This window comes from Scophthalmus maximus, chromosome 12 (genome assembly GCF_022379125.1).
Source record: "Scophthalmus maximus strain ysfricsl-2021 chromosome 12, ASM2237912v1, whole genome shotgun sequence".
NCBI lineage: Eukaryota > Metazoa > Chordata > Actinopteri > Pleuronectiformes > Scophthalmidae > Scophthalmus > Scophthalmus maximus.
This window is the reverse complement of record NC_061526.1, coordinates 23,382,839-23,400,000: the sequence shown is the minus strand read 5'-3', so window position 1 is coordinate 23,400,000 and position 17,162 is coordinate 23,382,839. Positions and strand designations below refer to the sequence as shown.

The following is a 17,162-nucleotide window of genomic DNA, read 5'->3' as shown; positions in this document are numbered from 1 at the left end:
GAGCACAGACACTGATCCGAGCAGGACACAGGAAATACAGAGGTCAGAGTTCGCAGAGTGTCATCGTCGGCCCAGGCAACATGATTCTTTATTCATTACACGCACACACACACACGCACGCACACACACACACACACACACACACACACACGCGCACACACGCACACGCACACGCACGCGCACGCGCACGCACACGCACACGCACACGCACACACACACACACACACGCGTCCCACAGCAACAGAGCTATTACAGCGGTGGCTCCGGGGGGAATGTCCCTTCGACTCAGAGAAACGATTCGGGGGAGCAAGACGTTTAACCCCCATCCCACAATGACATTCCCAACAAAATAATTTACACCCGGACTATTTCCCCGCTGAAGACAAAAGAAAGGACAAATCGGAAACATCGGCCGTGAGCGAATAAAAGAAGCCAAATCATCTTGATCGCCCCCTGGTGGCTGGCTGCAGTATAAGTCATAAACCCCGCCCCCTTCGTGCTGGCGGGGTGGGACAGGGACCAAACCAAAAAATCTGTACACATCACATAGGATTTGAAGTGTTCATGTTTCTGATCTGTTTGGTTTCATTATTTATTTGTTGTAATGAAAACGAGCTGAAACGTCATGATCGACAGCTGAGACGGGACTCGCGATTGGTCGGGCGCGTGTATGGGCGGGACCTTGATCCCCATCTGTACAATTCATTGAATCTTGAACAGGTCTACGATGATAGGTTTTTCCAGCGTTACCCTCATATATGGCCTTTCTGAAAACGAAGAAAACTTCTGAACCCGTTGAGAGTAAAACTTAAATTCTACAGATCAGTCTAACGAATCCTTGTGAAACTGTGGCTGAGTGAGGAACTGCAGCGTTTAGACAATCACACGGGACGCGACTTTCTGACTGACAGCAAACTAAAGAAGTCATTACAGGTGGTCTGACAGCTCCTGACAGTGACGTGAGGCAGCTTTCATTCTGAACAACAACTTGCCAATAACCAGCTTTAATAAAGGGTTTCATCTCCCTTCTGTTTGTCAAACCCTATTGCAAACATTCATAAGGTTCATAAATACGTTGGACTCCTCATATCGAGCTTTTCTCCCAATATTTTATCTGATTTCGTAGAATGACAAAGAAACCACATCACTAATGACCAAATGTGATACACCGTACACGCACACACCTCCGAATCTGGCCGCTGCCCTGCGTCTGGAGGGCGACACCAGCTCCTTGACGATCTGTAGGACCTGCATCCTTCACGGGGAGGAGGCGACGGCGGCGACGGCGTTGGAGGTGGAGGCAGCCGGAGGTGCCACAGGGCAGGGGGGGCAGCCCATCTTCGCCCTCTCGCCCTCCACAACCTCATCCCTCCCTGGCGCCTCCTCCTCGGGACTCATCCGCTAATCCACATCCGGACTCAGCAGCATCCCCGAAAGGATCTGGCGCTGCTTGTTCCTTGGGTGGCGCTGTGTACGTTCAATTCCCCCGATTTCAACACGGGGTCCACAGATCTTCTCTTGATATGGAAGAGCAGGTAGATACAAACACAACCTGCTTCAAATCCAGATGAGGATCTCAACTCAACTCATGGCCGCTGCTGAAAGTAGCGGAGGACGTTCGCTGGCGGCGGCGGTGTCTCTTTCTCAAAGTGAATGTGTTCACTACCGTGTGATGTGTCGCTCAGCAGGAGCTCTCTCCTCTCACACACTCTTCGTTTTGGCCGTCGGCAGCAGAGAAGCAGAGCAGAACAGAGCAGCAGTCCTCTCTTCTTTTTCTTCTTCTTCTTCTGGCTGTTTCTTCTCCCGCAGACAGACGAACCACCTGGATGTTGTGGATCAGTAGACGCTCAGCTGAGCGGTGATGATGCCTCTCTACTGCCCAATTTCCTCATCTCCTTTTCCTCCCCTCTCATCCATCACCCTCTCCTCCTCCTCCCTTCAGTCCTGCAAACGTCGCCCCGCTCGCCAGCTCGCCGTCCTCTCTCTTCGCATCCTTTAGATTCAAATTAATGAGATGCTTCCACTTACTCACCCGCAGCATCTCCCTCTCTTCCCTCTCTTCCCTCCCTTCCTTCCTCTCTCTCTCTCTCTCCCCTCTCTGCTTTCCCCAAACTCCTCCCTCGCTCCCTTTCGTCTAAGTGTGTCACTTTCTGTGTCAGTCACTCACCCTGCTTCTTTCCCGAGTACATTTACTGTGAATAGATGAGAACATGAGCAGAATGTTAAAGGTGGTAAACGTATACGGTAGAAAGGTGTATGCATGTGTCCCGGGGGGTGATATGCACCAAGTTGCATCAGTACCACTCACTCACTGAGGGTATGCACAAAGAATATCTGACTGTAAGACTTGGAGTATGGTCCAAACGCTATTCACGTATATATTTCTTTCAAGTTACATACTCTGTAATGATTCCTAAACGATTCACTCTTAGCTTTTGTGCTCTCTCACTTCTTCTGGACATTTCTACATCACACTGTTCTTCTATGAGGAACTATATATCTTTTTGGCAGTACACACGACACACCCATCCTTTTATCAGATTAGATTAGATGAGATTACATCAACTATGTCATAATAATATTTGGAAACTCTCCACCTCGTCTTTCCCTCCTTCCACTCCTCGTCTCCTCTCGGCCCCATGTCCATTATTCCAGCTCTAATCAGTCCGAATACAGTTCGTCCTCCCCATAACTGTATCATTGTGATATAATCAGCACATTTATACTTCCAATTGGAATCCATTTCCACCCGGGGTTACGCCAGTTTCAATTTTCCAAATTTATCACAACGATGTTGACTTTGACTCAGATTAACATCCAGCTGGTGTCACTGGATTTTTGGCAGGATTGGTCCATTTATTCAACGTGCAGTTGATCAGTATTTCACAGGATTTCAAAGGGAAATATTACGCTAATCATAACATGGCTGCCAAACTTTATTTAGTCGTACTGGTGGTAAAGGAAAATCTGAAACTAATCAAACCTAGAAATTGATTCTGGAGTGGAATCTTAATACTTTAGCTTATAAGTCATGAAAATCATTAAAAAAAAATTAAAACAAGTATGAAAAAAAAAAAAATTCAAAAGCCCATACAAATTTAAATAAAGGAAAACAAATAGTAAAATTAATATAAAAAGTGAAACTACAAAAGAATAAGTGATAAAATAAAATATATTAATGGCCGATACATTTTTGATGGCCACCAGCCAAAAACAACAAACTTTATCTCTCTATCTTTTCTGTCCATCTCCCCTTCCTCCTCCTCCTCCTCCTCTTCTCTGGTTTCTAATACAAATTGGATTTCCCAGCAGCCCCGGCAGCAACTAACGTTCTCCTACTGTACATCTGTATTTGAGCCGCTCAGGCCATGGACTGTCCCCGAAAGTGACCTTGAGCGGCGGCGAGACTTCACACGCCTGCAAGGTACGCGAACAACACGCCACGTCATTGGTCCTCGCGGCCATGTTGAACGTGCAGATATGCCCACGCCCGCGATGAGATCAAACACACACACACACACACACACACACACACACACACACACACACACACACACACACACACACACACACACACACACACACACACACACACACACACACACACACACACACACACACACACACACACACACACACACACACACACACACACACGCACGTGTATGTCCATGCACACGCTGCACCAACCCAAGGACGGTGCAGCATCTGTGGTGAAGGAACACGAGCAGCCACGTTCATTATTTATATTAAAGGCGTCACTGTGTATTTATTTCTCTCTTTCTCTCACACATACACATTTTCAGTCTCTCTGTTCTCACACACACGCCACAGTGTGCACACACGTGTCCCTGTGATGAAGTGCGTCGATCCTCCGGCACTAAGTCATAAGGTCCAATTACAGCGTTGCTGGACTGAGGCTGCTGTTGCTATGCCCTCAGTCAGACCCACCGTTGCTAGGCTGTGACCCCCCCGCCCCCCACTACATGAGGTGAAAGTGTGGCCTTTTCACTAACACAATGGCAGCCGCCTTTTCAATCATCCTCAGACACCTACTTCTAACAAATGAGCCTCATGAGTGCAGGAGAAACACACAACGTCCAAAACATCAGGGGCATCAAAAAATTATCACAATGTTTCCAAAATGCAAATCGTTGCTGTGGTGAAAACAACGCTGTCAAATTGCAAAGACAAACATTGTAAGATAAGATAAGATAATCCTCAATTAGCTCCACTATGAGGACATTCGTAGCAGCAAAGGAGAAAGTAACAATAGAAACATCAGTAAAAAAAGGAATAAAAAAGTTAAAAAAAAACATAATGTAAACATGAGGAAATACTGTATAATGTAAAAATGGTAAATGTATTTGAATGAATGATTTTTTACAGTACAGTACTTGGTTAGGTTTTCTTGGTTAAGTACACTTCGGCATGATGACTGGGGGAAACAGGGATCGAACCACCGACCTCCCAGTTCATGGACAACCGCTGTACCACAGCCGCCCACAAAAAAAGAATAAATATGATGTGAATTGGATTCCGCATATTGAATTTTTCTGACACAGTTAAATGAAGTTATACAAGTGGATCAATCTTTATCTTTAAGTTATCAGAGAATAAAAAATATAATAATACATAAGAAAAAAAAGCAGAACCTGCAGAGATATGGATTGACCTGCTATCACTGTGACGCGGAGTTGGGGGGTGGTCAGGAAGATATTGATGGAGCCTTCAGCCTCCTCCTGACAGCACTCGTAGGTCCAGTCATACATGGGGCACTCCCTCGCAAACACCAGATCAATAGGCCCTCGGCGACTTCGCCTTAACGCTCAGTTGATTGAGAACGGACAGTTACTGTACGTCTGAGACATCGCCCTTTTAAATCTATATGGTCCAGATGAGAGAAGAGACTGAGCAGGAGTGATCTGAAACAGGCCAGTGTGACGCAATGCCACAAAAAAGCCTTTTCAAAATGTCAAAATGTCTCAAAATGATTCCATTATCACAACATGAATGTTTTTTCCCCAACTCTACGAGACTTCATTGTTTCCACGTCGACGTCTGTCGGCGCTGCGAGAAAGTGGCAGCAACCAATTTTACACAGCACTCCTCTCCACAGTGCTGTCTATCCGCCTCCTCATCCCACTCTGCCTCTGAAGGGGTTTGTTTCAGGTTGACTGTCACACACACACACACACTCTCACACTCTCTCACACACACACACACACACACACACACACACACACACACACACACACACACACACACACACACACACACACACACACACACACACACACACACACACACACACACACACACACACACACACACACACACACACACACACACACACACAACAGTGGTGAGTGTGTGAACACACACTCCTCTGTTGTCCTAATGGCAGCATTCTGTTGGAAGGGGGCGACGGGATTAGTCTGGGTGCTGATTGCTCGGGCACATTGATTAATGCTGCCTGCTGCGCTTCAGTGCGTAGTGGCACTCGGGAAGAGTCCTGCTGCCGAATGCCAATGAGATATAATGCACGGCAACAATATGAACATGAACAAACGCATGTCAGCTCTTAGTGTAGGCCCATACGCACACTTACCTCTGTGTACATTTGCATACAGGCACGGTTATGATGCCAATACTGAGCTGGTACAGACTTTCATGGTCCCCGGAAAATGAATCTTATGACTTTTCATCTAATACAACAATCTGTTCAATCCATCCATTTTCTTGCGCTTTTCCAAAGCAGGGTGTTCCAGACATACCTCTTCCCAGCTATACTTTCCAACTCCTGTGGGTTCCCGAGGCGTTCCCAAGCCAAATGGGATACGTAGTCCCTTCCAGCATGTTCTGGGTATACTTGGGAGTCTCCTCCCAGTTGGGCGTGCTCGCAAAGGAAGGTGCCCAGGAAGCATCCTCATAAGATGCCTGCACCACCTCAACTGGCCCCCATTGGACTCGAGGGAGCAACGGCTTTACTCCGAGCTCCTTCCGGATGTACGAACTCCTCACCCTATCTCTAAGGCTAGGCCGAGTCACCCTTCGGAAAAAGCTCATTTCAGCTGCTTGAATCAGAGATCTCATTCTTACAGTCACTACTCAGAACTCATCGATAGATATATAGATACAGATAGATGTACAGTACTTTATGATCCCAAACTGGAAGATTCCGGATATGACCATAGGGGAAGTCGGAACTTTGATCGACTGGTAAATTGAAACCTCGCCTTGGGGCTCCCTCTTCTTAAACTCCTTCACTTACAATTACCAATTATCCAACACTTTGTTTTATCAAACAATCAGACCTAATTTCTTAAGTATTTTTCATACAAACAATGTAAGGCAAAGTGCTACAGAATAAAAGCAATAAATATGAAAAATAAAACAATACTCCTCCAACCATTCCCATCCACGCACAGAGCAAAACAATAACAACAGGAACTAAGGAAACGCAATCGTAAATGTCATACAAATCACAAGGAAACACCAAAGGCAGGTGAACGAAGATAGGGTTGTACTTGGCATTGTGTTATTTTGAATTACTCGACTGGAATTCCTTGTGGCAACAAAAGACACGTATCTGCAATTAGATAAAGATCAGCCATAACACTGACCTGACCTTGACAAACTCACAGTTTCTAACAAGTTGGCAAACAATCGCCTACTTACACTTCCAACAGACATTCGGGAACATCATCCCACTGGAGACATGTTTGTGTCCACGTGCAGAGTGTAGTCGTCCAACAGCAAAGAGATGGAGCCTCACGGAGCTTCGACTTAGCTAAAACAACGATATCTCCATTTAAAAGTCCTCCGACAAACCAGAGAGCTTTGAGACAACGAAGAGTTTTGAGTCAGCATTTTGAAAGTGGGGACAGACCAAATCTAACGACTCTGGATGGAGGGAGGGGAATTACCCAGAATACCCTCCTCTCTCCGACTTCCTCACTCCCTTTCCTCTCTCCTTCCTCTCTAGGCCTGGCGTTGTGCCGCGGCGAGCAAGGGAATGGGAACACACGGGAAAGGAAAACACACTGGAACAACATCACCGCTCTGCTTCGCGCTTCCTGTTTGCCCTGCCCAGTGTCATCATATCATGAAAGATATTTCACCGCCACACCACGTTAATCGAAACCGGACATAAAAGAATCCATAAATTGAAATGGAATAATATGATAATCAATTAGTTGATTGTCAGAAAATTAATCAGCAACTAAAGCTCAAATATTCTCTGGTTTCATCTTCTCAGAACAAGAACTTTTAAAATACATCACGGTAGGCTTATATATATATATATATATATATATATATATATATATATATATATATATATATATATATATATATATATATATATATATATATACATATATATATATATATATATATATATATATACATATATATATATATTTTCTTTTTTTTTCCAGTTATTTCCTTCCTTCCACCGAAGCCTTGACTGGAAGGATAAACAGACAATAAATAAAGGAGCAAATATTCTAGAGTTCAAAACTAAACAAATCCAAATATAACTTTTCACCAAAAGTTAATTTATCAGCAAACTAACAAATCAAAACTCTGTGACTCCACATTAAGAGGCAGGACTTCCTCAGGGCTAACCTCTCCCAGGCTTCCCCATGTGTGTGTGTGTGTGTGTTGTCGTTGTTGTTGTTGTTGTTTACAAGACGAGAGAGCAGAGTAAACAGCTGGGGGGGGGGGGGGGGGAGAGAGCAGGGGTTTGACGCTCGCCGGGAGCAGACAGCCGAAGATCTACGACCGGCACGGTTCTCGGTGACTGCGGCACCGGCGTGGGAGTCTTACGAAATATTACCCACAATGCTCTGTGCTCGTCCTCTCCGTCTCTCTCACTCACTCCCTCGCTCAAACACACACACACACACACACACAACAAGCCTGCATTCATACATCACAAAGTCGATCAGGTGTATCCCGCTTGACACCGGTCGATAGGGCGTGTGTCGTAAATCATGAGGTTGACAGGCGGTGAGATGTTTGTCACCGGGCGTGTGTGTGTGTGTGTGTGTGTGTGGTGTCACTGGTTTACTGTAAGATGACTGCTAACGGTGACGTTGGGGAGTTTGCAGCGTGGTTTCCTGATCTGAAGAAACAAGATGCATCATATTCCAGATGTTGTGTGTGTTTTACGGGACAAACTGTTGTTGCTGCCTTTTTTTAAATACATGAACAGAAATTAAACAATTTGTTTTGTCAAACTGTGATGTTGAAACATATATATATATCCCATAATTTGTATGATTTTTATCTTACACTTCTAGTATACTATTAATTAAAGATCCCATCTGTCTGCATTCCAGACATGATGGACTAAACTTTCTGAACAGGAGGGCCGCCGCTGCCGCTCGGGTCACCATGGAAACTGAACGCAGAGGAGAAGCCGAGAAAAGATTATGATTAGACAACCTCATGATTTCTGTCTGCTTGTGCGTCTGTGAAGGAGGGTCGGTATGAATTTTTTTTTTACCTGGCGCAATTGTGATGCTTAAAATATCCTTGTGGAGAATATTATACAATATTTATACACAAAGTTCTTTATATGTGTTTGCAGACTGGCGTCTTCATTCAGCACAGAGCAGCTTTATAAATCTTTGCTTTCGCAGTTTTATCTTCCTCTAAAAAAAAAACTATATTCATGAGTTTGAATCAGAGCATCAGGCCGAATGTTTAAGATGCAGCCGCAGGATTTCACGAAGTCAATATCGACCAAAGGCTTTAGGAAAGCTCTGATATTTCAGGGCTTGATAATGTCATTTACTCTCGACTTCTCCCAAAGCAGAGAAGAACAAAAAAACTGTATATGTGGCCTGCTGGTATTTTGTCAAGAGCAAATATACGCCACACAGAGCGTCTATAAATCCCAAGGTCCGATTTGAGCCGTACAATATCGCTGGAAAACTTGATCAAAGTGTGGCGGTGTGGAAGAGTTGCCCTAAACAGGCGATAGGTGCGGCTAACCATGTTAGCATTTTTACCCTCCACCCACCCCCAAAAAATCCATTATTGAAACTCTGCGACTGCAAACTTTGTGGTCTGGTTGAAAGAATTATTCTGAGTTTATAAAATACAGTCTCTTCTTTCCGTCCAGTTTGGGATAGAACTAATTCCAAGGAACTAATTTGGGATCTGTTCAGCATCGGGTTTTCCTGCAGACCACCAAAGCTGGACTAGTAAAAGATGATAATAATCAAAAAATCTTTCAAACTGCACGTCATCCATCGAACCAGAAGAGGACGACGCTCCCTGGACCAGATCGTGTTTTTTAATTGTGTTGGGAAACCTGACAAAACCTGACACAAGTACGTAATTGTGCAGGTAAGGATGTGCTCAGGTATGTGACCTACTACCGAGGGTGTGTGTGTGTGTGTGTGTGTGTGTGTGTGTGTGTGTCAGTAAGGTTATATTACTCATTGAAGGCCTCTCTGGTGACTTCAGTGTATAAACACACGGGCCGATGCCCGAGGACAGAGTCCGTGGATCCATTTCCTCCTGCTGCCCTGTTTACTGGGAGATGTAATTATATTCCAGCAAGGCTTCCTTCCTCTCTAAGTCCCCCACCACCCCAACCCCCTCCCTCTATAACTCAACACACAGTCAAGGAGAGGACAGAAAATGTGCAGCGAGAGCGGGCGGGTGGACAGACTGCATTCCTGCACACGACTGGCATCAGATCACACACTTCACTTCACACAGGTTACACAAGGTTCCATCTTCAGTCGCCACGGAACCCGAAGGTAGAACGTGGCGGGAAGACGAGGATGAAGGAAAGTGAAAGAGATGGAGGAGACGAGAGAGTTTAGTTCTCTTCCGGGTTTCCTTTTTCAAACGTGGCAGTGTGCAGTTTGCACGAGGTCGAGTCCAGTCCACGTCCAGTGGACGTCGTCTGATTTCAAAGTCACTTGACCTCAGGTTAATATAAAAAAGAGATTCATTAAAACTTCCAAGTGAAATAAAAACGGTCACTTTTCAGTGGCTTTTTCCCGTTAATGGATCCAAACTGTTGTTTTGTGAATATTCTGTAGAGAATGAAATGTATTTCATTTTGTATGCGTTCATTTTCACGTGGCTCAGAAATGACTGGGCAGACGCTCGACATGTGAAATCACTTGTCACCACACAAAGCCGTTGCCATGTCGAGCGAGCTAATCAATTCCTCTCTGATTGTTTCTGCGCCACGCTGAAGGTTTTTCCATTTTTCCCATCTCGTGCTTTGGTGGTCTATGAAATCTCTGCGCCGTGCCGATAAGGCAGCCAGCGAAAAAACAAATTGAACTGTGGGTAAAAAAAAGAGAAAAGCATTCTGGGAGTACACAGCAGAGACTTGATGACCGTTTTGCGACTGCGGTGAAGAAACAACAACACAATCTCCAGTGTTAATGTCACACACACGAGACAACGCCTTCCCTGTTTCCTTTCTATGGAAGACAGAAGCAGCGGTGACGAAAAACAGCGTGTGAATAACCCTAATCCTGGATCTCTGTCCAAGTTCAAATTCACACCATGAACCTCGGTGACAAGTCCGTCAAGTGCGGGAAGAGCGAACCTGTTCAACCTGTTGTGACGACGACAAACCGAGACAGAATCGTCTCTGCTCCAAACAGACACACTGATCTCTGAATGGTAATGAGCGTTGTGTTGTTGTTGTGTGGGCAGAGAAGTTTTAAGTATCTGTAGCCGGTGAAGACACATTTCCCAACAGGAGACATGTCGTCGTCACCTCAGGTTCTTCGCAAAAAAAAAACCCCACAACAACACAAGAACAGGTGCTGTCAGAAATATGGAATTTGTCTATGAACACACAAACAAACTAAAAAAACAGGATTGAGCAAATCTGAAATTTCTTTGATGCACCAGATGTTGGAAGAGAAGCAACTACAACAAACACAAAATAAAAATAATTTCATTATTTATTTTAAAGTTCTTTAAAAAAATGTGCTGAAATGTTCAGACTGAAATATGGGAAGCACAAATTCATCTTTTGCCAGAAGTAGTACCTGGCACTTTGTTAGCGTAGCATTGAGCTGACACCAGGTACCGAGAGGAAACAAACTCCGTCCCACAGCAACAAAATCTGACACCCAGCAAATCTAAAGTCAACTCACGGAAAAGTTGTTTATTCAATCGGCCGTAAGTTTCACCCTGACGCCACTCAGGTATGTCTGTACTTTCCTACTGTGAACCTTGTAAAGCCGAAGCTAACAACTCCTGCAGCGTTTAACAATTCACATTGTTTTTATTGGTTGTTTGTTTTCGGTTTCCATGTCTATGACAATGGATATTAGCAAGTAGCACTTATAGAGTTGGATAACGTCCCGCTCACATTCCTCGTCCTTCTTAAATACACAGGTATTCTTTTCTGTAAAAGCTGCTATAAACTGAGAAGATTGTAGGGTTTTATTTCTACTCCCTCCTCCTCCTCTTCCTCCTCCTCCTCCTCCTCCTCCTCACCCACTGGGTGGTACCGGAAACATTACCCCTTCCACTGGAGCGGCGCGTTTAATTCTGGGCTATTCTCAGGCCCGAACACCCGCTAGGAGCTATTTGCAGCGGCGATGACTTGGGCGGAGAATGACAAGCTCCACGGGGGCGAGACATTAGCGCCATTAGCTGTCATCTCTCCTGTGTGATTAACATCATTGTGGGAATTGGCAACGAGGTCCCCCCCCCCGGCCCCGGCTCGGAAAATGTGATGGAGTTAATAACGCTCTCCCCCGTCCCTGGAGCCCTTTAACCCAGACACAAACTTCTTGTCTGTGGCCGACTCGTGCTGGAGGTCTTGCGCTTGTGCCGACGGACTTTTAATAGACGAAGCGGGGTCGAGCAACGGAGTCAAGTGGCGGTGTGTGTTCTGTGGCTAAGCTAACCTGCGCTAGAGTCCGGCAGATGGAGGCCAGATGAGGCTTTGGAGAGGATAATTATCCTGCGCCGCACCCAGACCCTGTGCCCAGCACGCCACCCAATGACGTCAGCCTTCCTCTGACAGCGAGGGATGACCGTGTGTGTGTGTGTGTGTGTGTGTGTGTGTGTGTGTGTGTAGGTGAAGGACAGGTGAACAGATTGGACGCCTGCACACTCATGCTGCCTTCAGGCGCTCCTGAAAAGAGCTCTCCTGCCCGTGAGCTCATAAGTCGTAAAGTAGAGTAAGACCGGCGTCGCATCACATCTGAAAAGCTTTTTGGTGGGTTAATAACAACGTGGACGCTGCAGGGTGCTGATTTCAGGGGGCGGCCGTCGTCCTGTTTTAGAAACTAACTTGGCAGTGAAGAAGATTAGAGCCACGGAGAACAGGCATTGGAAAGGATTTATTGGTCGATCGAAACAGAGAAATACAGATTTATTGTTAGCATAGCTAGCAAGTGTTTGCTCTAAGTCATAACTTGACTTGTTTACTATAATACGTGAAAATCGCAGTCAGCTTGAAAGTTCCACCTGAACAATACGGTGTTATGCTGCGTTAACACCAAGCGCGTTGCGATTACATACAAGGTCGACGCAAAGACCGGGCGACGCGGATGGCGCAATAGCCAATTGAAATTTGAGATCCTCCGGACGTCCGTGTAATAGATAATACTCTACTACACTGTATATTGTTGACGTACCTAAGCTCGTTAACTTCTTAAAATTTGGTTAATATTCCTACGCCAGATTCTTAACTCACTTTTTTTACACAGGGAAACTAATCTGTGGCCTCCACAGGAAGAGGCAGAATATAAATAGGTTCTTTAAAACCACATTACAGCCTCTTTCCCTTTCCCCCCTCTATTTATTTCTACGGATGACACACCAAACTGCTGCTACCGCCACTGACAGAAACTCCAAAGTCCACGGCCGCGAGTCCATGTCGAGCCATTACGCCCCTTTAACCGCCAGCGCTGTTTATACAACACCAATAAAACGTTAGATAGCTTCTGTGCGTCCTCCTCATTTGTCATCGCCGCTCCTTCCTCTGTTACCACTCTGCTCTGCAGTCTGTCGGGGAGGGAAGCTACAGGCCGACAGCACTTCAGAGTCTCATCACCGCACATAATGACAGTCTGATATTTGTGCAAACAGCAGCCCCTCCTCACAGATGAGTAATATTTGTCTTGTCACACGCAGCTTCAGGCTCGATATGAAGATCACGAACATCTTTCGTCACCGAAAGTCAAAACCTGTGACTTTCATTTCTCATTATTAGCGTTTTAAATCTGGCGTCTGTGTCGAGATTATACAGAAACGGAATGGACACAGTCGCTATTTTCAAACACCCCGGGAAACCTTATTACTGCCCAAACAGTAAAGGTCACAACGACAGCAGGCATTGGCCTCTCCAGGGCCCCAGATCCCACTTTGAGGACCCTGAGAGCAAGGAACAGTCCACCCATCCATTATCTCCCACCTATCTGAGATCATGTCGCGGTGGCAGCAGGGTGTTCCAGGCATCCTTTCCCCAATGATTCCAGCTCCTCCTTGGCTATCCCGAGGCGTTCCCAGGTAATTGGACCCTCCAGCGAGTTCTGGGTCTACCTCAGGGTCTACCTCCCAGTTGAGGGTGCCCGGAAAAAACCTCCAATGGAAGGCGGCGAGGAGGAATCCTGATAAGACGCCTTCAGGAACTACCTCAACTGGCCCATTCCGACTTGAAGGAGCAGAAGCTCTACTCCGAGCTCCTCACCCTATCTCCAACGCTTTGTTCATAAACAAGTTTGGCCGCTGGATAATTTATATTTACTCGCCGAAGAAACAAAACCCGATACCATCCACCCGTTCTCTATTGAACATGGGCTTTAGACTTTCTATTTCAACTCCAGCGAGTGCAGCAACTGGAGCCATTCGCATCGCCTTTGCTTTGGCATCGACACCCTCAACCTGGAGCGAGCAATCCACCGTTTTCCAGTAGAAAACTATGGCCTCTGAATTTTCGAAAAAACAAGACAGAACAAAGTAGATTTACTGATTTACAGCAGAACGTTTAGTTTGTTTAGTTTAATTCTCTTTGTCCCGTTTTTCCCTCCTTTTCCCACTAATATTCCCTCCATCCGGAGTGAGTCATCCATCCTTGTTACGAGACTCGTTAGAGGAAACTGACCCCGCCCTGCCCCGGGGTCGCCGGTCATGTTTCTGTGTGTGTGTGTGTGAGTTGTAGGAGGGCAATTAGGGTAATTAGCTCAGGATATCAACATCTCCACGAGAGAGAGAGAGAGAGAGTCTATCAAAGGTTGAGATAAATAATGAAACACATAAAACAGAACATCGGCTGCTTACGAAGCACATTCAGGCTGCGTTGAGAAAACAAGAGCAACACAAAATTGGTTAATCTCGTGTCTTTAATCTTACTCTGTAGTTCCTCTCTCTCGTTTTTTTTCTCCACGGAAGTTGTTTACGTGGAAATAAGAGATTAAGACACTTGATCTCATCATTTAAAAAAACATATCTGAAAACTGTTGTTTTAACTTGTTTGTCCTCCTGTTCCACTTGTCATGTCTCATTTTAACACGACAATGAATTGTCTGTTTATCAAAAGCGTGTCACACACACATACACACACACACACACACACACACACACACACACACACACACACACACACACACACACACACACACACACACACACACACACACACACACACACACACACACACACACACACACACACACACACACACACACACACACACACACACACACACACACACACAGCAGCAACTATCGCATAAACCACCAAGCCCCTGGTGGGCTTTTCCCAAAACTCATCAATCACGCTTTTCTCCATCTTCATCACTCACAATCAATCAGACCAACCATTTCACACACACACACACACACACACACACACACACACACACACACACACACACACACACACACACACACACACACACACACACACACACACACACACACACACACACACACACACACACACACACACACACACACACACACACACACTGTGTATGTGTGTGGCTGACGGTGTGTGTAAAGGAAAAGGCAGTAATCGGGTTAAACCTCTCAGCACCTCTCCTCACACACACTTCTGCTTAATCCAATCACCTGCCAGTAAACGCCCTCACATGCGGGCTGGTTGCCCCGGTAACCCAGTCCCAGCCCCCTGGTACACAGATCTGCAGCCTCACGTCTGTGCAAGTACATGTTGTTGCTACTCGAATATTAAACTAACCTCTTTCATAAATGTGATGGCGATAATCTGGGCTGTAATCCCGCTGGGTCGTTGAACTATAAGCGACATTCAGCGATCCACTGATCCGGTGGGTTCGTATCAGCGCCGACACACACACGACCTCCATCGGGTCACGATGTGAGAGATCCACATTAAATATATTAGAGTGAAATGAAAAAGTTGAATATTCCAGCGTCATTTAGTCGGAGCACAATCCTCGGCTTAATGTTATCTCACATGAAAATGACTCAGATGAACTCCACATAATGAGGTTTATAGATTTTTCATTAGAGGAGAAAGTGAGAGCGAGTGTACTGAATCAGCTGATTCTCTGAGGTATCCACAGGAAGTGGAATCAGGAGAATCAATCCCACAAGGGAAAGACCAATATTTGTTCAGCCCAATCTGCGCAGGTGATGCTAAAAATTTAACTGAACGCACCATAATCTGTCAGAAACATTTATGTAAAATTCCGGCATTTCTTTCAATGTGTATTCGTTGGACGGAACGCAGGGCACGCCCCGGTGCAGTGTATGTTTGTGTGTGTGGCATGTAACACGTGTGGACGTATGACACACCACGCTGCGGTCGGGCCTCGGCTGCGTGACTCACACTGAGCCGACATGTGAGGCCATTACAGTCACAATGACATACAGCGCGCGCGCACACACACACACACACACACACACACACACACACACACACACACACACACACACACACACACACACACACACACACACACACACACACACACACACACACACACACACACACACACACACACACACACACACACACAGAGGAGATTCCACAGGATCCACGGCCCAGTTTATACATGGAATAATAAAAATTAAAAAAACAGGGACTTACTCATGGTGGGAGTCCGGGGGTGGGGGGGCAGGGTGAGGCCCAGGTGGGGCGGGGCTCTGGACAGGTGAGGTTCTTCTCCGCTGGGTCTTTCCTAGAGGCACTCATGACCTGAGGAAGAAACAAGAAAAGACAAGCGTGAGATAATTTCACTCCCCTCTTAAATTGTTATTAAAATCTGGACCTTTAAATCATTTATTAAGTTAAAAAAATGAAAAAAAACACAACTGGTCGGACAAAAAAAGGCAATATGAAATTTTTTTTCTGTATTTTCTTATTTCATAGACAGAATGATGAATAAAAAAATTACATACACCTATATAGTTTAAGGAAATTTCTTCCAAAACCAAAATAGAACGAATACGCTTTCGAATTGATTTGTAGACACCTTCACACACAAGAGTTGATTACGGGATGAGGGCCATACCGTTCACTGTGTGTGTGTGTGTGTGTGTGTGTGTGTCCCAATCAACCCGGTCATTGGACTAAATAACAGTAATCTGATGATAGTATGTGGTAATGACGGGTTATTTGATCACTCTGCAGATGCAGCAGCAGGAGGAAGAGGAGGAGGAGGAGGAGGAGGAGGAGGAGGTGGGAGGTGGTGGGGGGGTAAATGATGCAGGTGATGTATAGAAATTAAGTTCCCCCCCATGTAGCCACGAGCAGATGCTGGAGGATCCGATATCGTCCTCCGGGGCTGCGAGCGGAAGAAAGCAGCACCGGTCAGCAGAACGCTTCGGAGCAGCAAACGGATTCATTCATGCTAAACGGTGGAAAAAGAGCTGATGCAGTCGTCAGGTTCTCGCCGCCGTCACATCCCACCACCACTCAGAGAGTTTAGTTCACTAGTTAGAAAACTGCGACGCAGAGAAACACATCAGGTCATTGGTCTGAAACTAATAATCGCTTCCATTATTGATTGATATTGAGGTCAGCTTCTCTAGAGGCGGAACAAGAGGATGGAAAACGTGTGTCACACTAGTGACGGACACAGGAAGTGGAGATGTCAGATCTCAGAGGGTTTCAGGCTGAACGGTCTTAGCCTTACAGGCGGTGACCTGGGATTAGATCCACCATAT

The 17,162-nt window shown here is 45.7% G+C and overlaps 1 protein-coding gene across 5 annotated transcripts in view; it reads right to left on the bottom strand.

Annotated features, from left to right (window-relative positions):
- Positions 1 to 17,162, bottom strand: part of usp6nl (USP6 N-terminal like) — a 50,618-nt gene that overhangs the window by 28,196 nt on the left and 5,260 nt on the right. For 2 of the 5 annotated variants that reach the window (XM_047336007.1, XM_047336008.1), the window contains exon 2: positions 16,084 to 16,191. In XM_047336007.1, coding sequence (XP_047191963.1) covers positions 16,084 to 16,087 — 4 coding nt within the window. In that variant the 5' untranslated portion in view covers positions 16,088 to 16,191. Of the gene's footprint in view, positions 1 to 1,184; positions 1,863 to 6,681; positions 6,830 to 16,083; positions 16,192 to 17,162 lie in introns of those variants that run through there. The other 3 variants (XM_047336005.1, XM_047336003.1, XM_035616830.2) reach the window with 3 other exon arrangements.